The sequence below is a fragment of the Melospiza melodia genome, chromosome 3, assembly GCF_035770615.1.
Source record: "Melospiza melodia melodia isolate bMelMel2 chromosome 3, bMelMel2.pri, whole genome shotgun sequence".
NCBI lineage: Eukaryota > Metazoa > Chordata > Aves > Passeriformes > Passerellidae > Melospiza > Melospiza melodia.
In genome coordinates, this window is record NC_086196.1 from 26,244,534 (window position 1) to 26,272,099 (window position 27,566).

General features: G+C 38.8%; 1 protein-coding gene across 1 annotated transcript in view; it reads right to left on the reverse strand.

The window, feature by feature from the left end:
- The window catches only part of ROS1 (ROS proto-oncogene 1, receptor tyrosine kinase), a 67,329-nt gene that overhangs the window by 16,422 nt on the left and 23,341 nt on the right, over positions 1 to 27,566 (reverse strand). The window contains exons 18-41 of the mRNA XM_063151060.1: positions 26,473 to 26,573; positions 24,302 to 24,516; positions 23,759 to 23,916; positions 23,024 to 23,186; positions 21,990 to 22,252; positions 21,110 to 21,173; positions 20,331 to 20,533; positions 19,646 to 19,857; positions 18,951 to 19,237; positions 18,066 to 18,242; positions 16,037 to 16,254; positions 15,486 to 15,627; positions 11,274 to 11,506; positions 10,286 to 10,462; positions 9,108 to 9,282; positions 8,507 to 8,624; positions 6,334 to 6,521; positions 5,614 to 5,706; positions 5,127 to 5,262; positions 4,566 to 4,728; positions 4,233 to 4,297; positions 2,071 to 2,200; positions 1,165 to 1,262; positions 345 to 548 (exon numbers count right to left, since the gene is read on the reverse strand). Coding sequence (XP_063007130.1) covers positions 345 to 548; positions 1,165 to 1,262; positions 2,071 to 2,200; positions 4,233 to 4,297; positions 4,566 to 4,728; positions 5,127 to 5,262; positions 5,614 to 5,706; positions 6,334 to 6,521; positions 8,507 to 8,624; positions 9,108 to 9,282; positions 10,286 to 10,462; positions 11,274 to 11,506; positions 15,486 to 15,627; positions 16,037 to 16,254; positions 18,066 to 18,242; positions 18,951 to 19,237; positions 19,646 to 19,857; positions 20,331 to 20,533; positions 21,110 to 21,173; positions 21,990 to 22,252; positions 23,024 to 23,186; positions 23,759 to 23,916; positions 24,302 to 24,516; positions 26,473 to 26,573 — 3,983 coding nt within the window. The remainder of the gene's footprint in view (positions 1 to 344; positions 549 to 1,164; positions 1,263 to 2,070; positions 2,201 to 4,232; positions 4,298 to 4,565; positions 4,729 to 5,126; positions 5,263 to 5,613; positions 5,707 to 6,333; positions 6,522 to 8,506; positions 8,625 to 9,107; positions 9,283 to 10,285; positions 10,463 to 11,273; positions 11,507 to 15,485; positions 15,628 to 16,036; positions 16,255 to 18,065; positions 18,243 to 18,950; positions 19,238 to 19,645; positions 19,858 to 20,330; positions 20,534 to 21,109; positions 21,174 to 21,989; positions 22,253 to 23,023; positions 23,187 to 23,758; positions 23,917 to 24,301; positions 24,517 to 26,472; positions 26,574 to 27,566) is intronic.

Consider the following 27,566-nt stretch of genomic DNA (forward strand, 5'->3'; position numbering starts at 1 on the left):
AAAACAAAATGGAACAGCATGCAGGCAGTCAATTCACTGCTCAATCAAGCAAGAACCACATTGTGGGCCTGGTACAACTGTAAAATTATTTGAGTGACACTAGTTCCTGCCAGCCAAAATCCAAAGATCTTAAAGCATAAAGAAATTTATCCATTAAATATACTGTCGTGGTATCAAATATTTCATTAGATCCTTAAAATTTCACTTAGGAGGAAGTCTTCCAGAGCCTAAAAATTATTAGAGATGGCAATATACAACCCTGTAATTCCTCCTCTAAACCAATGTTTTCTTGCTGCAGAATTTAATATGGTTTTTGCCACAGCTTTGTGGCAGCTGTAACTCACCAGACATCAGAGCGACTTGTAAAGACACCATCGATAAGGCTTTCAGGAGCCATCCATCTGACAGGGAGTAGACCTTCTCCTCTTTTTCTGTAATAATCATTTTTATAGACATCTCTGGCAAGCCCAAAATCTCCTATCTTTACTATCCGGGATGAACACCCATATTCCTTCTCGGACACAAGGCAGTTGCGAGCAGCCAAGTCCCTGATTTGTAAGGCAGAGAAAAGAGGATGGAGTTAGCATTGCAGAAAAACTCAGGTCTGTAAGTCTCTGGCTCAATATTCTCTTCAGAGCAGTGCCAGCCCCAAGGCTGGATGGAGTGATTTAGGGCCTCAGCCTGTTAAGTTTGGCATATCTTCAGGACTGGAGATGACACAGCCCTTCTGGACGACCTGCTTCAGTGATTGTTCTGGGATATTGTGAACAACATTATCTAATTTCCTTAGCTGTAATTTGTGCCTGTTGCTTCTCATCCTTTCCCTGTACCTCTCTGAGAAAATTCTGCCTCTGTGTCCTCTAAAGCTACCCACTAGGCAGACAAAGACACTACCATGGATCTTCCACTTGTCCTTCTCTCTGTTGTACTTGATATGATTCTTGCCTAGGGTGCAGTAACTCCTTGGTTCAGATCTTAGAGAAGCCCACTATTTTGGGAAAGAACTGTGAGTGATATTTAGCAGAAAAGCATAGCCTTAGATTTTACTCCAGTGCTCTCTCCTGTCATGTTACACTGTGACATTTTTCTAGACATTTTTTCCTGGGTAAGATAATGAGTTTTCTGTGAGTAAACCTGGGAAGACTAAGAAAGTACGTTCTGTACCTGTGTATAAAGTGCATTTTCTCTAAATAGACACAGCCTTTGCAAACATCCAAGCATATATCCAAGAGATCAGTGACACTCAGTAAAGGGCTCTGGAGCTACAAGAAACAAAGACAGAAGTTAGCTATTTCTTCCAGCTTTACCAGCTCAGAATGACAAACTCCCCATGTGAGATTTCCTCACTGAAATATATTTCCCCATTTGAAATGTATTTCCCCATTTAAAATGTATAGCTGCATTAATCAGTATAATAGTTTTTTCTAGTAGAACACATGTATATGCATTTCAGTAGAATTCAGCAATGACTGAAGATTGGATCTGATTGTGTAAATGAACTATGCAATTGCTATAATGATATAAAATTTGATTTTGACCTCACGTCAATGCCATGCATATTCCCAATCCGCACACTAACTGGAAAAAAATTAGTTGAAATTGTTTATCCTTATTCTTTTCTTTCCTTCTAAAGAATTTGAGGACACAGGCACAGGGACAGTATATTCTTCTATGCTCGGACTATGCCTCTCATATTAAGGATACTGTTGTTATTCAAAGACAAAAAAACCCCTCTATGATTCCTAATAAACCACATACATGACCACCATTATTTATTACCAGTTTCAAAAGGACAGTTTATGATTTTCACAGTGAGAAATCAGCTGACATCTCATGACTGAAACCACAATTTTGGTCAGTGATCTAATGACATTCAATCTTCTTCACAGCATCACTGGTTGCAAGGTCAGCACTGAACACTGAGGTCCCCAGGGTGTTGAGGAAAAACCAGGTCAGACTTTGCAAGTACAGAAACAGCTGAACATCAGCATGGACTTTTAGAAACGGAAAAACTGAACAGAGAAACTGTGGGCAGTTACAGGTTAAAAATATGATTCTTATGGTCTTCACCTTTTTCTTCCTGGCTCCTCTTAAATAGCTAAGTAGATCCCCTCCTTCCATCAGCTCCAGGATAAGATACTGAGGTTCATTTAACAGACACACACCAAGTAACTTCAGAATGTGGGGATGATCAAATTTGCTAAACAGAAGGAAACAAATGTAAGATGGCATATGAGAAATTCAGCTGGTTGATAGCTAACAGAGTGTTTATATTTGCAAGCAATGAATGAGCGGTTTGGCCTTTACAGTCCTGCTTCTATGAACATGATTCAGCAGCTCAGTGCCTGGATTTGCTCAGTCATGGGCAGAGTTCAGGAACATCCTTCCAAAACACAGGTTTGCACTGTCTTTGACAGGTGCTCTAATGCATGCACACATATTAAAAAGCACACTTCATCGTATTTCCAGGAAGCAAAGAAAAGTAGCCAAATGGCAATTTCTTCCAGGAATAAGATGATTCATCACCTCTACATGAAAGGTATCTACATTCTTTTAATAAAGTATTTTTACTACTATATTCACAATAGAACTGCTGATTCAGAGAAATACACAAAAGTAAAAGCACAAGGTGCAATATATTATTTTCACAGTTCAGCAGGGGACAGTTTTTCACAGTACATTTGCAAGAGGAAGAAAATACATATGAGTAATACTTCTAAGTATACTAGCAATTGTTTGTGTGTGTGTCTAAAACAGGGATTACCACAGAGCAATCAGTACTCTCAGTACTGCAAGTATTCTTCAAAGAATGAAGAATATTTATTGCCTCTGTCAGTGCCTGTGTTTTTTGAATCACTTCACTTGTGTTAGAAAATGCTTTTCCTCTCTCACACTGCGTGAAAGCACTTGCACAAGCAGTCAGAGAAATTTGACTCTATTGGTAGAATTGATGCTGTCAAATGCAGCAGCGTAAACAAACAAGAGAGGGACATTTTCCTTCTAATCTCTTTCAATTCACCTAATCTCAGGTGTGGGCAAAGACTCTTGCAAAAAGTGCGATTTAGAATTTGACAGTTCCCCCTGGCCCCTAGCACATACCTCTCAATCAGACAAACTTCGGCACTTTCAGGAACAAAAAGAGGGGAAGGAACACCTGGCACTTTCCTCTGCACCCAGTGCAGACCTTTCTCCACTGAACTCTCACGCCTTACTTCCCGAGGGATGGGACAGACACAACAATTTCCTACACATATTTGCACACAAATGACTCATCAATTACCAACAGAAAAAATACCTTAACTGTGTTTATGATTGCTAGGTAGACTGAAAATGGATTATGAGGAGCTTATACACAATTCTTACTCTTTATCATTAATTTGCACTGTAATGACATGGTCATATTTTGATTTTAACAAGCCTTTTACCTCATTCAGTTACAGTGTGTCATAAAAGGCAAAAAATGCAAGATATATTTTTAAGCATGTAACCACAAAAAAAATTGGAATGCTGTGAAAATCAGTTTCCAGTTTAATAACTGGAATAAACCAAGTTTTCTGCGCAGAAATTAATCCTTATTTTTTTAAAATTGCCTTTATTTCTGCATGAATGAAATTAAAGTCAAAGAAATGCAAAAGTCCATCTGAAAACTAAACTACACTCTCAGTCTTATAGTACCAGTTGAAAACTACAGTTGAGCTTGTTTCTAGGGACACTCTAGAAAACAAGATTTCCAGCTGAAACACAAAGCTTGCTGTGTGAAATTCTTGCAGTGGTGACAGATGCATAATTTAACACTACCTCAATAGAAGGGGTATGTGGCAGCCCCTAGTGGCACATTTTTAAAAAATATTTTCCACTGAAAATTACAACTTCTAGGCATCAGTTTATTCTGATGTGTTTCCTTCAGTAAAATGGGATAAGTTGAATTCTGACCATTGCCTTTGGCAACTAACTCGGTTTAGGGGAGCAAAGATACTGAAATACACCAGTACAATCCCAAATAAATCCATGATATGAGCATATTGAACTTGCAGTCTATGGCTTAAATTTTGCTTGTCAGATTTACAGCTTTAGTTACATAATATTAATCAGTAGTGATTTACTAGTTTGACAGAAACATGAGAAAACCCCAAAAATGCCCCAATAATCTGTTTAGAGGAAAGTGCTACTTTCATTCCCTTGGAAAGCCACCACCAGCTTTGAAGGGTGCCCAGGGACAAAGCTGTCCCTACCTCATTAAGTGTGCCTCCTTCAAGAATTCACTCTTCTCGTGGTCTGTCGCACCCTTCTTCAAAGTCTGCTCAACAGAAAGCAGAAGTGTAGAAACATTTCATCATCATCACTGCTACTACATAGTGCTTAAGTAAAACCATCAGACATAGATGTGGCCTTAAATACACATTATTTCCCAGAAATCATTACAAGGCTGAGCTTTAAGAGATTTGCAAGAAACACTGCAAGAAAACACCCAGATCAGCCCAACACCCATTTCTCAGGCAAAACCTCTGAGACAGATCTCTCTGCCCATCCCATTCTGTTGCAAGAGAACAGATTGTTGTGATTACCTTGACTGCTACTTTGGATTCTCCACTTCCATCTGCCAGGATATCTACTGCAGTCCCTTCATATACCTCTCCAAAGGCACCACTTCCTAAAAATTTGTGTAAGTTGAGTTTGTCCCGAGGGAAAGCTGGCAGTGATTCAATCTCTGCTTGAGAAGGAAGAGTGCTACAAAACAGCAATACTAGTCACTTGTTCATGCCTAAGGATTTCAGAAATTCTATCAAAATTCAAATGAAACTCGTACTCTTTGCCTCAGCAGGTATATTTAAGGGGAGCTCAGGTGAGGCCTGGATGCTTTGGAAGTTACTGGAAAACAAACACCAGGTCCTCTTCCTTCCGTGTGCACTTGTGTTTCTTGCCAGAGTGACATGAAGGATGGGCTGGGGGGGATCCAGGCTGGGCTGTGTGCCAGAGGGGCAGCACGGCAGGGCATCCTTTGGAGCAGACCTGCCCTGCAGCAAACATGCACCTTGATGTTTTAGGGATCAGTGCCCTGTAAACTGGTCCAGGAAAGACCTCTTTGATGTTTTTGTCCTTAAAATACATTTGCTCTGAGGACATACCGTATGGCATAGCAGGCATTGGCTAGTCCCACTGTCTCAGCCATCCCCCTGAGTTGAGCTAGTTCTTTATCTTCCTTGATAAACACTATCTGTCCAGGCAAGGCTGGTTTTGTGGATTTCAATCTTTGTTTCCACACTGGAATAGAAAAGGAGATCATTAAGTGTTTCACTCTGAAAGTAAGGTCAAGTTTTTATAAGGATACACACAAGTATTAGAGTTCCTTAAGCACTCCTGTGCCCTCCCTGCAGGTAATCAACAGCAAGAAATGCCTGAAGATGGAGTGAACTTCTATCCTGCCCTTCATACCAAAAATATAATAAGCCATCTCTAGGGCCCCAAAGAATTAGAATATACAAATTCCTCCCAGCTCCCATCCTAGGGAGGGAGCATTTCCCTAAACCTGGAGGCCAATCATTTCCCACCACCTGAACTGCCTTTTACCAAGGCTTGGCAAACCAAGGGTAAACAAAAACCTCAATCACATACCAAAACCAAATAGCATGACCACAGCCAAACACAGCACAACAACTCCAAACACAGAAGCAACGGCAATGATGGTGCCCATGGACATCATGTTATCTGTTAAAGAGAAAAGGAAACTTGTTCAATGATTGTGTATGAATGCGATGCAATCCTATGCAGCAGAGCACGCCTGAGAGAACCCTTCAGCTATGTAAAAGTCTTTCACTGCACAAAGTTCTCTTGTAGGCTCTCTGTGGCTGTGTATTTGGTCAGACTAATCCTTCTCCCCCAGACTTGGTCCATTCCTGCGACCTAATGTGTATTCAGAAACAGAAAATGCTGAACTGTTTGACTACTCAAGGTGGGATTTCCAAAAGCACCCACAAAGTGAAAGGCTAACATTCTGGCTGAAGGCAAGAAGTAATTCTGATATTTCTACCCAGTGGATGAGCTTGTCTTTTTTCCAAGAATCACATCATAAAGCAGAGTGGCAGAGCCACAGAGACAAAGTACTATAAATGAGGAGAAGCACCTTTCAGGCCCACTGTTCTGAGCAAAAGAGTCTGGATGAGCACTAGCAGCAGAGGTCACAATAAAAACAATGCCATTTATTACCTATTAGAGACATTACTTTATCTTTGCAAGATTATTCTTATTAAAATAGTCAGTCTCTGTTCCTAAATTGGTATGACTATTTAGAATAACAAAACGAGGATTAACAGAATACAGAAGTACATGACATACCTTCACTCAAAATTATATCCATGCTAACACCACTGTATTCACCAAGTCCCAGCACATTTGCAGCTGCTGCTCTGAACTGGAAAGTTCCTTCCAAGTTCTTGGCCTTCCACGTGCAAATACTGCCACAGGAGCCATTGTAAACCACCTTCCACGTGGACTTCACATTGCTGCTGTTGCCAGACTGTTTCCTGCAGCATGCACAGCACGACACAGGAATGTTCATTAATGCCACAAGGGCAGTTTACTGCTTCACCCCCAGCCTATTCTTTGCTTCAGTCTCATGGTTTCACAGCATTTCTCTGCCTGCATAAAAGCTCAATCTGGTCATGGGATTCTGGCTACAGAGAAGAAAATTCTGGCTTGCCATTTCAGCTGTGCTAGGAACCAAACATCTTTATCTTGGCATTGGAAATTAAATACTAGAACACTTTACACATGAAAAACTGTTCATTATATGCCTGATTCACCTGTTTCAGTATATGCCTCGCAGTTAAGATTTCAAAATGTTCTTATTTAGCTTTATGGCAAAAAAAAACCAAAAACAAATCTACTGTGCTAGAGCTTTTTTCCCTTCCAGACCCAGAGTAATTCAGTGTCTCTTGTGCATCAGGTTTCACAAGCTAAATGGGAAGCAAGTCATTGGCAGTGGAGATACCATTCTTTAGCTAGCCACTTTCCCATAGTATCTGCTGACTGCTGGGTGTTTTTCTTCCTTTCCCCATTGGACTGAGATTGATTGCTCACAATAAATTCAGAGCTGATTATTCACCAACCAAAAGAAGACCACATACTTAAAGTTGAAAGGCCATATCTGAAATATCATTTCATGTCACACAACACCGTAATACATCATGTGAAATGACCTTCATGAGCGAGTCACTCATTCTCCCAACACACTTTAATGAAGAAAAAAGGCCAAACACTTCTAAACCAGAAAGACATGGGAAAACTCACACCCTTGGTGTGTACATGTTGCCACTAGAGCTATATGAAAAATAGAGGTTGATTAAAAGGGTTAGGCAAACATTTTCTAGAATGCTATGCAAGTAGCCTAACATTTTTCTACCTGGTGTGAAATTCAGTCAAAACCATCAGCCTGTGTATATTTAAAACTGCAAGAGAAAAGCTGACTACATTAAAAGACCACCTCAGTGAAGCACTATGATTCCAGAGATAAATAAGAAGCTATAGTTTGGAGACCACAGAAGCTAATGCACAGCCCTGGCACAGACCAAGGGACTGACCTTTCCTTACCCATCTGCAGCAAATCAGGTACAGAATATCTCCTGGCATATCAAAATTATTGTTTTCTCAGAGCATGCAGGTCAGTGCTCCTGCATGCTCATGGAACTGTAGGAAGCTTACAGCACCAGGAAAATATGTCTGGGTGAAAACTTATATAGGTAAAGCATTTCCAGCTGAGAGTGCTGTCAGTGCTTAACTTTCATAAGCACAGAGAAAGAAATAATGGCTGAGTTTAGAAAATTGCTGCCCTCCATCAGTAATGACTTCAAACAATCACCGGAATATTTCAGAAGATAGATTCTCCTAGTTTTAAAATAATGCATTACTTAAACTTTGCACTGACTGCTTTAAAGGAATCTCTCCAGAGTCATGGTCAAAAAATTAGAAATTCAAAGTCACTGCCCACAGCAATATACTCTAACCTGCCCAATCAGCCCTTCCAATGCCAGTGCAGGAATAAGAGTGAGCTGGCACTCTATTGTGACATCAGTAGCCCAGGCAATTGGAATTTGATCACAGAGCACTTTAAAAATTATGCAGTCATCCCACATGGGTGGGAATACTTTCTTTCTGGCAATATTCTTTCAGTCCTCTGAACACTAATATATTTATACATATATATCAGCCAAAAATACATACTACATGTAAGATTTGTGATTTGAAATTCTCTCCAAATCTTCTAGTTCACTGACATAGATCTAATTATATAATTCTATTTCAAGATTACTCTGAAAATATTGTTCTGTGTTTTCCAGAAATTCTGGAAATTATGGGTTCTTGGTTTATCTAAGAAAGAGATCCCAATGGGAAGAACCTTTCTGATCATATACATTTCATTCTTCCCATCAGAGGAAACCTGAAAAGCCCAGCACACCCAGATTTGTTCTGGGCTGTTACCTATGGGAAGGGTGCCTCATGCATTGCTTACCTGCCCTCTAAGATGTAGTATACCAGTTTGCTTCCATTGTCATCAGCCTTTTCCCACTGTAGAGAGTTTTTGGAGTCTTCAGCTCTTTTAGGAACTCCTGGCTTACTGGGAACACCAGCTTAAGCCAAACAGGGAAGAAACAGAATCCTTAAAATGTGTTTGTAGCATGACAAAGGGCCAACAGGCACAGAGAAAAATCTGATGCACACATGAGTGTTTAGACATACAAAAGGAAAGTGGGTCTATATTAATAATCCTCAGAGAGAATGAATCCTTGGCCTTCTCTTTGTGATGGATGAATTCTAAAATTTTTACCCACACGTAAATTTTTACCCAAATTTTTCACCAGTAATAAGTTCACTTGCATTACAGACAGTTCATTTCAGTTCCCCTCACTCTTTCCTCTGCTCCACTTGGAAATGAATCTCATTTCTTTCCCCCTATTACATCTTAATGTATGGTATTGTGTTATTCATTTTTCAAACAAAGAGAACAATTGGGTCTTAGTATAAGAAAATTCCCTGCTAAATTTTTGAAAATATTATGTTTAATGTTCACATCCTGTAAAGTCTTAACATCTTGTTATGCGTTAAGTGCTTACCTGTAGTTTTAAAGCTTGTGGAAGAGGAAGTGCTTTTCACTCCTGTGACATAAACTACTGTGACTCTTACTAAGTAGTTGGTCCAAGGAAGAGTTCCTGTGAGGTTGCATTTGTAAACAAGATTTCCTGTGCATGTAGTGTTCACAGGAGAAAACCAGTCACTTTTTGTTGGCCACTAGAGAAATAAAATATCATTATGGTCAACTTTCTGCTGAAAGTGTGTCACAGTTCTATTCCTGGGTAGATCAACTACTTTGCCACCTCTCAATATCATAGTGGAAATATGACGCAGGTGCTCTTTCAACCATGGGACTGTCCTCTCAGAGACCAAGGACACAAACCCTAATTTTCTTCTTTGTTTTCAGGAGACCTACAAGTCTTGGCAGTAACAAAGAATAACAGATTAAGTGCCTGCTTTACACAGCCAAAAGGAGCCTTCCCCTTTTATTTCTGGATCATCGTGCCCATGAGTTCAGCTTGCCATGATGCAATTGAAAGGAGGTGGTGGGTTAGTGGAATTGTGATGTGGCATTTATTTTAGGGCAGGAAAATGTTTGGTATAGGTCTATTGAATCTGATTCTCTATAGTAAAGAATCTGCATGATCCAGTTTAGGACAAGAATTTTTCTGCATCCAGTGGTTCAGGTGTTAAGTCTGAATTTTCCATGCATGCTGTTCTCACTGCAGCCCTTACTCCTTACTTCTTGGACCTGGTCTTCTCTCTGGCATTTTCTCCTCACCTCTGTCACAGGAAGATAAATCCAGATACTAGGTTGTAGTTAATATTTACTGCTGAGAAACCTTTTCTTCTTTTTCTTGTGCAGGGCAGACATAGGATTTGCAACTGCAAACCCAGTTGGGGCAGGGCAGTGAGGAAACAGGGATAGAACTGCTGAAACAGGAGACTCAGAAGGAATTCTGGTGAGGTCATCCAGGATGTCCTTTGGCACTATGGAGCACTAAATGCTACAGCTGCACTGCTCCTTGCTCCTGGCAAATGCTGACTCCATCCTGCCCCTGCTGAGCAGCTAAGACTGACATCACCATGCCCAAATTATCCACTGAGACTCTTCATGTACATCCTGCCACCCACCCTGTCCTGCTTACCAGAGCAGAGTAGGTTAAATTTTCTCTGATCTGAAAACAAACTCCACCCCAAAACTTAGAGGTGTTTTTACCTTATGCAGCTCAAACCAGAAGTTGTTTTCACTGACGTGCAGAGGAGCTCTCCATTCTAGCTGGAAACTGGTGTTTCTGGGGACTATGTTGATAGGTGCAGCTGGAGTCTCAAATGTTTTTGCAATGACAGGGGCACTTTCAGAAAACCAGTTCTCATCAGGATGGAAAGCAAGAACCTAGTAAGGCAATGGATGAACTGTACAATACCAGAGCAGCTGGAAAGGCAGCTTTGCTTTAGCAGAATCAAGTGTTTGGCAGACTGACATTTCAAACAAGAGAGTATTCAGGCAATAGAGATTAAGGTGTAGAGAGATTCTGCCCCTCATAGCTGCAAGGTTATATACCTTCAGGCTGAAAGTTCATGTCCAGGAGTACCCTTTCTCAGGCACTCTTCTTAGCTTCTCATCTCAGATTTCTACCAATTCCCTTCTCTTTCTAGATCTTTCTTAAGTGCCACACAATCTTACACAGCCGTGCAGATGTCACATCACATATTAGGCAGTGTTTTAGAACCGCAGAAATTCAAAGTCAAGAAGTGCCTTAGCACATTGCTTTTCACTAAGCCACAGGCAAATATGACCAGTTAGGTGTGCATGCTTGCATATACACATACAGGTATTTAGGTATGTGTGTGTATATATATTTCCCATTATATTATCCAAATCATTTACAAAAGCCTAAAATCAAATTAGGACCTACAGATCCCCTCCTGCCATCATCTGAATGTTCTCCCAACTGTGTAAATCACTCTATTTGTGATACCCAGTGCACATTCTGCAGACAACATGTTTACTTCTGAAAATGTCACTCTGATCATAGACCTGCTGTCCAGATTTATTATATTTTTTAGCCTTCATCTGTAAAGGGAGAAGCAGCAAATTTTGTTCTTATGAATCCACGTTGCATACTTTTATTTGTCTACTTTGCAGAAGAGAAGTCTAAAGATTTACAGGTTGAACAGACCATTAAAACTACTTGCAATGATACCTTGAAGGAATTATTTGTTCCAGGTTGGAGCCTACTGACAGACCAGGCAAGCATCTCATTTGAAAATTCACTTTTTCGCAGTGGTGTCGCTGGGACAGGAGGCAACAAATTGACAGAGATCTGATAGCGGATGGATTCAAGAGGTCCATTTGGCTTCAGAGGTTCACTCCAGGATATGTTGATGGTGGTGTCAGACAAAACTAATATTTTAATAGTGCTAACTGCCTCTGGTACTGAAACAGAAAGAAAAATTAATCTCCCTTTTAGAGTAGTCAAGAAACATCACCAAGGAAAGAAAAGAAGGATGTAAGTGTATTAATATGATTCATTCACAGGACTGAAACTCTACCCATGTAAAACTCATATTCTGGTATTGTCAGTCAGCTGAAGACAAGTTCAAAATATTTTGAGGGACTTTTAGTATTTTCTTGGCTATCCCAATACACAAGCAGATAAAAAACCCACAAAAACCTGAACACCAGGAAAACCCACCCATACACATATATAATATATATATATGTACATATATGTACACCTCTACATCTATAGTCATATTACTGAATTCCTACTCCCTCTTAACTTCCTAATCAGGGTCTCAGATGTGAGTTTAATACGGTGTTTACTTGAATATGCACACACTCACAAAGAAAAAAAAAAAACACAAAAACTGTGCACTACTCTGATTGGAAAGTCTTTTCTTGAATGGAAACTTATGAGGGAAGAAAATCCATTATTCCACATAATTTAAAAATTTTTCTCAGAAACAGAGTTTGGCTGAGCTGTGTAAAGGAGAAATTGGGTTGCTGGTCAGATGTCCATACCAGCTGGTTACTCACTAATTGTTCTGGAAAAATCAACCCTTGCTTTGAAGCTTTAAGATCACAGACTTTGTAATGGTATATGGTATGTCCCTGATCTGTATAAAAAATTCTTTATTTCCTATTGAGCTGTCCAGAGAGGTAAAAAAGTTAACAAGTCATTACACTATGTATGTTCCCACATCAAAATGATGAGTCCATATGTTTTATTTCATATCCTAGTAGCTAGACTAGAGATTATTTAATGAAATATACAGAAACTAGACTAGGAAAGGACAAATTTTTATTTGTCTAGCTAAAACATATGTGGAGTAAGAGTGACACTCTGTGGCAAGAGCAATGCATTGTCTTCCTCTTTTTTTCATTCCCTCTACCTTGCTATTTGATGGAAAGCACAAATTATTCCAAGCTTCTTTCACTTCATTAGAGAATTGAGAAAAAGGCATTGAGGGAATTCACACAGCTTCAGAGGTGTTAAATAGTGTACACACTTCAAGAGGCTCTAGCAGCATCTGATTACAATTTAAACTGGCAGTTACATTCATGAAATTGAGAACATAAGTGTCAGGACACATATACCTTCTATTTACAGCTGGCTGGAAGTTTTTCAACAAATTTGAAAAGCTCTGAATGCTGATACAAATATCTATTCAAAATACTCAGGGTTTGTAAGCTGGGGTGGGGGGAGGGTATTTTGTTGGTTTGCTTTGCTTTTTGTCTAAGACTTGATTTTCATCCAGATTTTTCATTTTGTCCCAACTAGAGAAACCTGTTCTGAGTTTCAGATTTCATTTTAACATGAGACTAAAAAATTCCATTTGAGTGGAGCAATCCAGTCTCCCATTTTATAATCTACCTTTATGTTTCATCACTGAAGGGCTGTACATTGCTGCAGCATAGCAGAGTTTCTCATACAAAAAATAATTGTGTCAATTCTTTCCACATCCAAATAATATATAATGTTATTAAATCTATGTATCACACAAATTTTATATTACAGGTGTGGAATCCCATGCAAAAAATTGAAATCAACTGATAGAAGGCTAGAATTGTTGGGTGTTTGGGGGTGTTTGTTTGTTTGTTTTACTCCATAGGAAGTTTGAATCTTCAAGGTTGGAAGAGACCGTTCAGATCATTAAACCCAACTGTCAACCAGAACTACCACTGTAACCACTAAACCACATCACCCAACACCACGTGCCTCTTAAACACCTCCAGGGATGGTGACTCCACCACTACTCCCTGGGAAACATATTCCAGTGCCTGACCACCTGAAAGTGTAAGCATTTTTTCTGATATCTAATCTGAATCTCCCATCTCAGATAAAGGCCATTGCCTCCAGTCCTCTCACTGCAGGCAAGGTAGAAGAGACCAGCTCACAATATCCAGAGATCCACATAGGGTGGGAGCAGATTTGCTTGATGGTGCAGATGCTAAGGGATCTGATGTTAAGAGAAAAATACCCAGCACAGTTGAACTAGAGAACTGTGGAAGTGTAGCATGCCTGGATTCCATGAGAAGGGTGATAATATGCCTGCACCTCTTGTTTCACTTCCATTTGAAAGATGAAAAGAAGCTCACCTTAAACAGAGGGTTTTTAAGGGGAAAATTGTGACTGCTCCCAGGATAAAAACAGGGAATGATCTGTGCATAAGAGAAGCCAGGGCGGCTCACAGGTGATGCTTTCCTCTGGACAATGGTGGCAAAAAGAGAGGCTGATTATTCTATGAATGAACCCTTAAAGAAACCTTTAAAGAGTGCATCCCTAAGGAAAAAAAAAAAAAAGGAAATCAGGACTCCTGGCATGTACTTGTTGCCAGGTGTTCTGGATAAAATATTTTCTTGGGCACAGTTGATTGCTGGGGAAAGAGACATTGAGGAAAGTAAGAAAAACGTAGTGGTGGCCGTCCATACTTCAATTCCAGTTATTCTATCAACTTCTGAAGCAGCCAAAATCCACAGAGAGGTAAAAAGAGGTAAAGAAAAACCTTAGGAGTCCAGCTGTGGCTCCCTCACTGCATGTCACAGCAATGTCCACTGGCACAGCACAGCTCAGTGCCAGCCAAGGCCAGCCCTGATGCAGCCAGGCTAAGGGAGCAGTGCCCAAGGGCTCTGTGCCTCTCAGTTTCACTCCCTTACCCTCTCTAAAAAAAAGAACCGCTCCAACTCTGCAGAACAAAACCCAGCCAAGAAAACTAATGAAGATGGGGGCCACAGCATTCCCACATCCCAGTGAGTTGCACACCAAGTATCCCTAGGTACCACCTCCACAGTCTTTCAGCAAAACACAGATATACTGTAGACTTGGCTATAATTCTGACTTGCTGACTTAGGAATTAAGAGAGGTGCCTGATGGCTCTGCAAATGAAGAGTTTATGTGGATCCAGCTGACACTGGCTGCTGACACCAGGCACAACAGAGCAAAACTGACACAACAGAAGAGCAAGCACTATGTGCACCATGGGGGACAGCTACCCCTCATAATGGTTTTCTTTCCATGTTTTCAGCAAGGGACTTCAGAAAAACACAGAGAAATTTATCGGCAGAGGAGAACAAAGACAGCTCCTCGCAAAGACAAATGTGCATGTACAGAATTGCGCATGCAAAACAAGAAAAAGTGCTGAGCAAGGTAGCTCTATTGGGCTGGGCTGCAACACATGCGAACGCATAACATGAACTTTTTGCATATCCTTCTCATTCTGGAAAATGTCAAGAGCTTCAAGAAAACTGGCACAGCAGCTGCCCCACAGCTGCAAACAGGTAGGGTGAAGCAGGGTATGAGTAGAATCATCTTCCTGCCCTAACTGAGGTATTTACAAGCACAGGAGACATCCAGCTCAGACTGTAGTATTCCCAAAGAACAAGGACTGAAAGAACACATCAAAATTCTTCAAATCAACTGAAAATGAGCTGTTTTCATTCAGGCCAAAAGTAAAAATGAAGTGTTGCCTTATCAGCCTGGTTCACAACAAAACAAATCTGCATTACCCTTAGAAACAGCAATCATGAGAGCGACATAAGTCAAGGGAAAAAATCTTAATGCTGAATGAATACATAAAACAGATATTTAAACATACATAATCACACCTACATTCAAACACAACTTACTTAAAGATGTGGTTCAAGGCAGAAACTGCAACTGTTTAGCCACTTTTAACCATAATTTATCTTTCCTCAGGAAGCAAATAAGCCAAAACATTGAAGAATACATACAAGTGTATTGAATGAATCTTACAAATTCATCAAGCCTGTTTGCCAAAACCTTGTGAAGTTCTACCCAGATTATATTTTAATCAGACTGTTTGTCCACTTTCTGATTTACAGCCCAAACCTGTGTACATCTTCCTCTGAGATGAGAACTCAGCTCAAATTCAGAATAAAATATGAAACAAACCTCCATACAGAGTTGTGCCAACTGTGCCTTCTCCCACAGGCAGCACTTCCTCTTCTGAATAGTAGTTTTTCACTGCAACTTGTATGGCATAACTTGAAAATGGCTGTAGGTTCTCTAAGACAGCAATAGGACTCTGATATTCCTGTAAGTCCAAATCAGATAACAAACATGCATTCTTAGAAAAGAGAGTCATATGTCAACCCAATCATCTGCCAACGAAATGTGTGCTTAAAAAGTAATACAGTGGTGTTTTTGCATTGTAAAACACTTTAGTGTTTAAAAAAAGAATGTTTGAATCACAGTTTCCTACAGAAAAGAAAGTACATACCAAAAAACAAGATAAAAAGCAGGGGGCTCTTGCACAAAGGAAAAACTAAGGTATCTACCACTTTCCAAATACCATAGAGAAAGGACAATTATTGTTGGGATGTAGAAATGGTAAAACTCGCTGACAGAAAGCCACAGAATGGTTCATAAAGTCACTAGAAGTGAACGTCACATTCCCTGTTTATAGATGGTATCACATGCATTTCTGTGTGAAGTAGCCATACCAATGTTTTTTGCTGTGGAGCAGACAAACATTGCCTTGAGTTCCTGCAGATGTTTGTAATTTGTCTGGAAAATACCAGGTATGTCGGTGTAGGCTGGGATATGCCAGGGCAGAGCTGCTGTGGTGTGACAGATGGCAAGCTTAATGTAAAACTGGTGTTGGTCGTAGCAAGGATAGTAGGCTTCTCAGTGTCTGGCAAGAGAATCAGGCATCTTTTATCTAGGAAAGACATTAAAAGATTAAAAATTAAAATTATGGCTGTACCCACCCAAATTTGCATGGGATTCTACCGTCATTCGGATGAGAAAGCACAACTACAAAGTATTCTTTCTGCTCTCACAAAGAGAAACAGAAGAAAATTCTGCCTGAAACAATTTTATTTGATTCCTTTCATGGGCACAAAAATACTGGTCTTCAGAGAAACGCTTGTTTATCTTTGACAAGATACAATTTAATAAAAATTTTAGGTCCTTCTTGAAGTAGAAGATGTTGTTTGTAAAATTTGCTACATCTTTGTCAGGGCAGTACACATTGATGAGCCCAAACTTGCCTGTAATGGAAAAGAAAGTTATGCTGCATAGACATTGCCTTCTCTAGCAATTAAATGTTATCGGCTTTTTCTTCCAAACAGTTTTCCATGTGTAATGTAACAACAGATAATGAGAGACAAATGTGGGAGGTGGAAAAGGAGTCTGGAGGGAGAAAACAGTAGAAAACTACAATGACAGTTACTGCAAATTAACAAAAGAAAATTGGTGTTCTTTCTAGAACAACATAAAAATATATTAAATGGATTTCCTGCTAAGAAGGAAAAAATTTAGGCATGTGCACAGGGAAGAAGGTACAAGGACCAATTCTTGCCCTTAGGCCACAACAACTGACCTCATACTTAACATCTTTTCTCCCAAAGTGAACAACCCTGCCACTGCTACCAAAGTCAGGTTCATGCATATTCCTCCAAATGTTTTTGCAGCTGTCAATGTAAATTAGAAAATCTCCATGGGGATCTCTGGATAGGAATAGTCCATTTGGACTGAAATTTGGTTCTTCCCTTTCTGCACCAGCCAAGCCTGGGGCTCTTGCAGGAAACCCTGTCTCTGGGGATAGGGATTGGCACATTCTGTACCAGGGCCAAACCAGGCTCCTACATCAAAGCCAAGCCCACACAGATCTCATGAGAACAAACATGCCCAGAGTGCTGGCAAGAACAGCCTGAGCATTGGTCAGAGCAGCCACAGGCAGGCATGACTGTACCAGCTACTCAAAAGAATGTGAAATTTTTTTATAACAAAGAAGTTAATCTTGTTAAAATATTCATTTGTATATTTGCCAGGTTTTTTATGTAAAATTGGAGTTCAATAATTATTTTGAATATATTCATCATGCTAGTAGCTGTTCTAAACCTCTGCATTTATAAAGATAATCCCTATAGGTATCATGAATCCTAATTGTCTATTAAAACTAATGTTTTATTTATTTCATTATCATTCTACAATGGTTTGTTTAAAATATCAGGAGTTCTAAGTGATGCCTGGGTCTGCTATAATGTAACCTGTAGTTGTCTCTTGGGTACTTCATTATAAATCGCTTTAATAAGCAGAGTTCTTAACTCTTTATCTTTGAAAGGACAGACCTTTATTTTAGTTTTAGATATTCGTGACCAAACTCAGAAATCTGTGTCACAACAGGCATCACTATCAAACTCTGGCTACAACACTGTGGAACATATTTTCTCTTTTTCTGTGCTGTAATGTGCACCACCTTTTCTAAGTCTCCATGTCTGACACAACTTTGAAAATAGGCATAGTTTGGCATTAACAAACAGATGAAATATTCATCATCATGACCTTCCATTGTATTCAACACAAGGCCAGTCCTTATATTCATCATTTTTAAAAACTCCAAACTGTTTCTGTGTAAAAGGTACCTGAATCCATGAAGCATACTTTACATAAATACACATCTGCAACTTAAACACATGCTCTGATAGTAACTGGTTACATTCACAAAAGAACCTAAATCCCCTTTACCTGGATATGATTGTGCTGCTGAGCTGTAAGCTAAGATTTTCAGCGTGTGGTTTGCTCTCTTGTGAAGAAAATGTCTTCTGCTTTCCTTATCTGCTAGCCAAATTTCAGTGTACTCCTTTGTTTCAGCAGTCCAGTATATAAATTTCTTATCTGCAGTCAAGCTGCCAATTTTATTACCTGTAGGAAAACATTGCATAAATAAGTTTTACAGTCAACCCTGAGCAGATGATTTTACAAGAGCAGAAGGATGCTTGTTTTCACAGTGAGTCAATACAGCCATTTTGGCCATACTGTATCCCCACTGACCTCCTCTTGACAAGAGATTTCTGATATTTCCCAGCAGATCTCATGATGCTGAGACGCTGCTATTCCAGTTTACAGGTGTAGATTTGAAGGTGTTTAATTACCCATAATTATGAGAACTGCTATTCAAGAAATGAAACACGAAAGCAAGATCTACAAATTATCTACCTGCGTGAAGTACCTTCCCCACATGATGAAGTCTGCAATGCCATCTTCAGGCATGAGGTGTTACTGTATCTTTTCATTGAGATTAACTGCAATAGATATAACTAACACAAAACCCTAGCAAAATAATGTGTTAATATTCTTAATGAAATCCATAGACAAGTAGCACTTGAGGCTGTAGCATTTCTTTTACATTTTACTAGAATACACACTTGCATCAGTAAACATCTTCACACTGCTCTTCTAGTTTGTATGAATAAAGTTTACACCTGGAAACACAGAACACAAACATTTGACTATAGATCAATCAGTTCCATAATCAGTGCTTCATGAATGCTATTTTCTGAAATGAAAGTTGTTTGAAGTAAGAGACAGCAAGAATCACAAACTACCTAGAAAAATAAAAGACACTCAGACCTTGAATATTCGGTATTTTGATAGTTCTCCAGCAGTGGCAACCCTCCACATCTGAGGCCCATATTTCATCTCTTCCTCTGATGAAAAGCAGCTGGGGATTTTTGGAGTCAGACAGATCTATACTGATAGGCCTTCCCAGCTCTGCTTCTGTGACATTACAGGTGCAGTAGCTCCTCATCTGTTTTTCTGCCAATCCATGTCCCAGGATGTGGTGCACGGTGTTGTTCAGAATATCATAATAGAACACATGGCTGCCGTTATCAAACTCTTCCAGCCAGTACAAGCGGCTGCCAAAGAAAATGCATTGCTTTCAGTAGGAAAACTTCAACCTGACCAAGCTAAATGCAATGCTAGTCTGACACAACAACTGGTTATTCTGGATAAAATGGTTGCTGTAAAAAAAAAAATGTTATCTGTGCTGACTTTCACTTGCATTACACATATAGAAGTACCTATCAGTATTTAAGCATCATTTAAAATTGTTACTCAAACACAAACATTTTTTTGAAATTAGGTATGTCCAAGCTCAACTAGCAGTACTTAAGTGGCACTACATTTAAAAATTTCTGAGATTCACATAATGCCAAAACTCATCCTCTATAAAAAGTCCTTTTCGGTCCTTAACAGTTCAAGTTTTAGTGAAAATCATGTCTAAAATTTGCTCTTAAAAAAGTTATTACTAGTATGTACCTTACCTTAAGAAAGGATATGACAACAGAGATAATACAGTTGAATTACTTTTGCTGAGCTGCTTGTTCAAGGCTTGTAGAGATTTTTTCTTGAGCTCAAGATCAATAAAAAATATTTGAGTTTCATTCTGTGGTGTTTTCAGGGCAACAAAGAGATGCCTTGCAATCCAGTCAACTGTGATGGCAGTGACATTGTGAAGATGCGCATCTCTGAAAAACTTAAGAAAAAAATTTAAAAGCACAGAATTGTTCAATCTGATGTGAACACATTATGAAAACCAATTTGTTTCTGAAAGAAAAATGTCTACTTGGGAAGTAGAAGTCAAAATACAAAGATGTGTCGTGGATTGGCAACATTTTTAGAGAAATCAAAACTATTGTTTCACAAATATCAATTGTTGCTTCCATATTCTTGAAATTAGAATGATGCAAATTAAATTAAATGCGACACAAAATATGAATTTCTTGTATTTACTAGTATGAATTTTAAATTGAACATCTGATAAAAATATCTTATGAACAAAGCAGATGTCAGTAAACCATTTATGATTAATAGGAAAACTTTGACAATGGCATACTGCTCATTTTTACTTTTTCAAAAACATAGTTGGCCATAAAATAATCACAGTAATGGTCAAGTAATGATAATTTTCCTAGATTCTCTCAAGTAAAGGAGTGACCAAAGGAGTACCTGAAACATTGAAGCATTCTGTATATCAAGAATAAAAAGAGAATCTTCAGTGAGAAGGTACGCTTTGTCATCATTAGCAATATAACAGATGTCCTTTACATCAGTCTTGGCTGAAAGTTCCCAGATGGTATGACCACTGTCTATGTCAGTAAGAAACAACTTGCTGGCAGAAATAGTTATTAGAGTTGGGATAGGGAAAAGATCTGGAAGGAAAAGAGCACAGCACAATTAACAAAAAAAATCCCATCCTAGATAAACACAGCCGTTCATAAGGAAAGCAAGTACAAGATACAAATAAATGTTGGGTATGAACGTATTGTATTTGCAACAGAAAATAAATAAAGCAATGAGATGCCCTCATGGCATTCAAACTACTAAGATATTTTCAGTGGCATTGTGCATAATTACCTAACAAATTTAAGCACAATAAAACAGATTTGGTCATTTAATGACCTTTAACAGCCAAACAAGAAATATATTATGATCTCTAGCAGCAAAAAGGTTACAGGTGAAAACCTACTGTTCCATGCTAACCTGGAGTTGCACAAAAAAGCTAATTTAGCATAGTTTTGAGGAAAGGATTGAAATTCACAAAATTTAGTCGAATGATAAGGAATCTGTTAATCTTTCATATCAGAAGAGGTAACCATTTCCTTTGTTGTGTTTGCTGTATGTTACATAACATGTTGGAGGCTATTTATCAGACTGCCAAATTCTTGTACTGTCATTTCACCAGCTATTACACACAAGCCATGAGATAGCAACTAAATCATCCATACCTGATGAATTCCTCTCTGCCATGTCAGACAAAGGCCCTGGACCTACAGAGGTGAAGGCCTGCACCTGGGGGACAGGAGATTGATACTTATGTTATCTAACAGCATAAACGACTGCATTTGAGATCCTGTAGAGCCAACAGAGACAAAACCCCGGTCTGCTCATCTAGGAACATAAGTGTGTGCTCTGTTTGACACAAGGCTACGCTGGTCAGTTCAAAGGCTGCATTCAAGTTGGGACCGTGGCTATGAAGAGAAATTTAACCAGTGGCCCAGAGATTGACAATCCATGCTGCATCTAATAGTTAGAGCTCAAAGGACTCCAGACAGTCTTTTTGTTTCCTTTCCCAACCTGGAACAATTCCTACTGTTTGCAGACCTTGCAACCAACACGGTGTTCTCTCTTATTAGTATCTGGTCTATTACATGCTCTCTTGTTTTTAACTTGCCTTTCTAGCACACATTTTGTCTGTTTCAAAACTCTTATCCCAATGAAAATATGACTTCTTGACAAGTTTTGGACTGGAAGTCTCTTTCCATGGAAGCCACATGAGTCCCTGACTTTCTCAAACTGTGGCTCTGTTCAAAAGGCCTGTCACTCTCCACCAGACCAGTTGAATCCGTGTTCAACTTGCAGTTTCTAGCAGTGGTTTGGGGAAACCTCTAGAAAAGTTCCTTTTGGGCTTCACCATTTAGTGAACAACGTGATACAAAAAGAAGTTGAACCAGGTATGGATGGGTGAGTCAGCAAATCAGCAGTTCTACAAGGAGAAACCACAAGCTCTTGCCCCAAGCCAAAAAAAACATCTCCCAGGCAAACACAACTGACTGCACAGATAACATCTCCCACCTAGCACGAGACAAGCTTAGTAATTTTTCATACCTGAAACCTTACTGTCAGGTTGGGAAGCACATCCTTGAGAGAAAACTGCATCTGGGTGGGTTTAACATTGCTTTCAATCCACTCCATGAAAGTGCCAGCAGTGCTGCTCTGATTCACTAGCTGATAGTAAACCCTGAACTGCATTAATATTCCATTATCCCTTTCAGGTCTGTCCCACTTGAACTCCACAAGGACTTGCCCATCACTTCCATGTAGGTTATTTTGTAACACATATATTCTAGGGTTCCTAGGGGCTGAAGGAACTGTGTAAAAAAAATAAAGATAAAATACACAGAACAAAATACTCCTGTTAAAACACAAACCCTAACTAATAACTAACTCTGCAGAAGATTATCTAAAACTTAATGGTTATTCCTTTCTGTGTTTCATTGATGCAAAGCTATCTGATTTTAACTTGCCTAGCCAAAAGAAAGAGCTGTATAAACAGGAAAAAAGAATGCACTCCTGCACAGTGATTGGGACATATCTATTTAGCCAAGTCCTGTATGTAACTATGGGGCTGTAAAAATTCTCACAACACAGAGCATATTCTATTCCCTCTCCTATTCACTTCAAAATCTACTGCATCTCATAAGCTTTCTCAGTGATTCAGTCACTCAACACTATATTTTAACTAACTTAATTTTGACATGCATAAGAGCAGAAATAAACACTGAAGCAAGACTAAAATGTGCATAGCATTTTTTAAAAATCTACTAAGTGATTAAGATATTGCATGCAGCTTTTCATGTTCATTGTAATGAATTCAGTTTCTCTCTCTTGCTCATAGTCACAGGCACATGCTGGATATATTGCCCTGCATTTTCTGCTCTGAATTCAATTACTTCAATTGTCTGCATTTATGTATGCAATAGATGATTGGCAAAGATACTCAGAAACATGTCCTTGCAACTCTGCCTGCAGCTAACTAGCTCTGAAAGCTGCTCATCCTTCACACCAGGGTTTCACTTGCTGACACTGAGCTGCTCCCAGTACCCATTACACACGAGGAACAGGATGTAAAATTTCAGTACCTCCTTCAGGGGCCCGAAGGGATACAGATGTCATTGGTGCCTTGCCCCAGTATGTGTATGGAGTGACAGTAAAGTCAAAGAGTGCAAATGGTTCCAGCCAACCCACTCGGTAGGATGGCACTGTCAGATTATGGGGGTGAAGGCATCCTTCATTCTCCAGAGGCTGCAAATGAAATTAGAACAAAATAAAGCAAGACTTCTTTACTGCTCAAAAGGCCTTCAGTTTTCCAAAATCCCCTCACCAAACCGGTCACCTAAATCAAAACACAGCTTCTCTTCCTGTGAGTGGTCATTGTTCCACCAGCTCCTGTGGCACTGTAGTGATGGGTAGCCATGTGCCAGCAATCTGCCTTTTGAATTTAAAGTAAAGCTTGCCAAATGCACTACAGCGGTGATGAAGGCTACATTTCACATTCAGGCAAAGCCTGTCCCACTGTCATCTCACAGGACACTTCTTTCTCTGAGTTACTGTGCGAGGCTTTCTCATGAATTTTTGACCACTGTGATCTCCTTGCCTGACTAGTGCCATCCCTGCCACTAGCCCAGAGCCACTGCTGGCTGCAGTGGTGGAGAAACTGGGCAACTTGCACTGTGTTTGCAATATAGTTTAGTTCTTGACCAATTTTTAAATGTCAGAGAAGAAAATCCTCCATTTCTTTTTAAAAATAGATGTATCAGCAAGTAGATGGAGTAATATATGTAGATAATAGGGAGGGATTGCATCAATATCCTCACTTGTAGAGCTTTGGATCCCACGCAGTAAAAGACAGTTCCCCATTCCACCTTTGTGGAGGGACTCCAAGTGATGAGGAAACTTGTGGAATTTCCTTTAATTCTGAAAGAAGACTCTGGCACTGAATCCGGAATCACTTTTGGTGTAGAAGAAAAGTTTCCTGTCCATAAACAGAAGAAATAATAATAATCTAAAGAATGTGAGGAATAGGTAGACTAATCAAATGTGGCTTAGAACATGGAAGTAAATCCTGTAAGCCAACATTAAATAGAAACAATAAATAGCAACAGCACATATTCTTTTTATCCGTATGTTTACCATCAGCTTTTATAATTGCACATTATCCTGATATATTTATCAGGTGATATATATATACATATATCAGGTATATCTGATATATTTATTAAGAAGTTATTAATATATTTATTAATAATTTGGTCTTGTCCTTATCTTTTGTCAAATTACTAAAGAAATTCAAGAATGAAGAATTGCAGGCTGACAGTGAATACCTTTATTGAGGAGTTTAAATAAAGAAAATAATGTACCTGGCAAAGGTTTAAGTGATGCCTGAACAAGGGTGAAGGCTGTAAACTCTGCTGGTTGTGAGAAGGGAATGCTAAGGCTCTGATTGACTTCCTGGACTGTAATGAACTGAAGCCTATTAATCCAGAACAGACGACCACTGTAGTATTCCAGTGCACCCAGAGATATTTCTGAAGTACTCCATGCTGCAAATTCTGTGATGATGAAATTACTGCAACTGTGGAAATGTATGAAATTAGCAAACTGATAGCCCACATGTAGAGGGAACAGATTTATGCAAGGCTTGACATATTGTTAAGTTTCTTATAATTCAAGTTCTTAATACTTATAATTCAAATTCTAAAATGTAGGAGGCAGGAAGTCAAATCATATTTTTTTTTAAGCTCTTTAAAGAATTTCAGAATATGAGACATCACAGAAAGAACAAAAGGACCTTCATTCCCTTTATTTCATATGAAAACAATTATAAAGTGGTTTAAAATTCCACTGTATAAATGCAGAAAAATGAGAATTTTGAAAATCAGCCCACCTTTTCTCAGCAATTCCACTGAAACAATGAAGTCTACCTCAGAGCATGGATTCGTTCTACTTCACTAGATCAGGAACCCAGATTTATTTGACCCTGATGGTTTTCTTCCATTATTTACTAAGATCTACTAACATTATTCTTCACTGGGATCACCTGTGATTTAATCTGCCTTGCATATCGTACGTCAAAACTTACAGGCCTTTTTAGGTCCCAATTTATCTTGGTAAGAGATTAAACATGCTGTAAGAGATGTCATTTTGCCATCTCAGAAATGTCTTTGAGCCCTCCAAATGCCATCCAAAACAAATTCAGAAAAGATTTGACACACCATCCAGGTCCATTAGGCTGGATCACTTCTAATCTCGGTATTCTGTGATGATTTATGGCTGCCAATTCGTTCATAATGGAGCTGTATGTTCCAGCTAAAACTAATCAACATATTTTGATTCTTTAAGTGTTTACTATTAATCATAGCAAGTCTAAAGTCAGTCAGAAATTCCATCCGATTCCACACAAAGCCAGCCTGCAAAATTATGGGCACATGTAAATACAGATGCTGCTCAATTAAGTTTAAGCAATATAATCTGATACTTGGGAAAAAATTAATATAATCACATTCTCCACATGGAAGGGAGCAAAAACATAGTTTCACAAACTACTACACATTATACATGTTGCACTTAGAGAAAAACCACCATTTTTCTCAGGGTTTTAGTATATAATCAAGCTAACCCATAAACAGTGTTCTTTATGTTTCGTGTTAATAAACTTTGCCTTTCTGGAGTTATGCTGCCATTTCACGTTCAGGATGATCAAGAAGAAAGCCTGCTGAGTACTGTTTGCTCAGGTGAGAAAGAGGTGTCAGTTCAAGTCCTGAGATTCATGAAAGATGAGCCAGTTACAGAGCTCCAGGCACTTGGAAGCTGTCAAGTGTTGTAAATGCCAAGATAAAACAGACAATAAGCAGCAATTATTTCCTAAAGCCAAGTCTAAAAATTGATGAGCCTGACCTCAGTTCAGCTGAGGTTCTGTACATTGTTTCTCTCACTGTAGAACTGTTACCAACCACCACAATATGTAGTTTGCCATTATCTAGCCATGATCATTAGCGCTTGGTTTTGTTTATTATTAAATTAGTAAATAGTGTGCCCAGCACTGGACTGTGGCATTCACATTCTCTAAGAAAATCCCTTCACCCAGGATTTTTCTCCTGGAAAGCTGAGAAACCTCAGAGAAAAGGAAAACAATTCTTATCTCATTTGCTTCTCCTGTGTTGTGCTTGTGTAGAATGTGTTTGGAGATTGTTTCATTGGATTCTGGTGAGTTGTTTTCACTCATTGGCCAATCAGGGCCAAGCTGTGTTGAGACTCTGGAAAGAGTCACAAGTTTTCATTATTATCTTTTTAGCATTAAGCAAGTATCCTTTCTGTATTCTTTAGTTAGTATAGTTCAGTATTCTTCAACATAATATAGTATTATAAACTAATAAATTAGCCTTCTGAGAACATGGAGTCAGATTCATCATTCCTGCCTTTGTCAGGCCATTTCCCAGCAAATACAAAACTGGACAACATTTTTTTCTCAAAGAGTATGACAAAAACTAGAGAATACAAACTTTCTTATCTCTGCAATACATTTACTTACCCTTCTTTGCAGAGAGAAGCTCTGTATAGGTTCAGATATAGACTATCTTGCACAAGCCAGTACAGAAAACCATAGGTGAGATCCAAGGTTACACCAACCACCTAAAAAAAACAGTCCAGCTAGCAATTGGAACACATCTTCAGTTCTGAGATAAACACCCTTAGGCATAACAGTTGTCTAGACAACATCACGAGTTCCTCTTTATTGGCAAAAACAGCATTACTACCATGAATGTTTATTCTAACACAAAAAGAGATAGCACTAGAAAATAATCAGGTCCTTGGTGGACTCCTATTTATAGCAGCTGATGATTTTCCAGATAACATTTTTTTAACACTTATCACAGTGTTCATCCCTGGAGTATCTGAGTACCTCAGATATGATGGCAATAGCATATCAAGTGCTTAGTGGAAGTACCTGTCAAAATCTCCAAAATACCTCTGGTATTTTAATATTCTTTGTCTGAAACAGGTGGGTGATATCCAGTCTGAAAGTCAGAATCACCTTTTGAAAAAAGCATTTCAGGTCTTTTGTCTTTGTTTTCCAGCTTTGACTTTATACATAAACAGTTAAATATTGTATTACTTATGGAAAATAGATGCAAAATTTTAATTCATTTATTTGATTAAGCAGGAAATTTGAATATTTAAATTTTTGTAAATAATTTATTATGAAATAAAGTGGAGGAGGAAACTAAACAATCTTCCTGTTCATTACTTCAATGCTTCATCTTCCTTTAAGGGACATGAAAGATTTGTTATTTCTTTTTAATAGGTTCTAATATTCAAAATAGAGTTTTCTTATGTCTGCAGTAAACAACAGATTCAATACCATATGCAACAGTAATAAAAATCAGATCTTTAATAATCTGTTCTGTGAATAAAAAAGAATTTGCTTCCATAAGTTAGTCTGCTAAACGTTATCAAGTTTAGTCTATTTTATATCATTAGCACAGCTTACAAGTTGTTTGGGGCCTCTCTGAACATGTTTTCCAGCAGCTCTCAAACTTCTCATGCAAACACTAGTCATAACTATTCGCTTATAAGCCTAAATTTCCATTATGTATTTAAGTGGAACAGCCTTTTTTTCCCTAT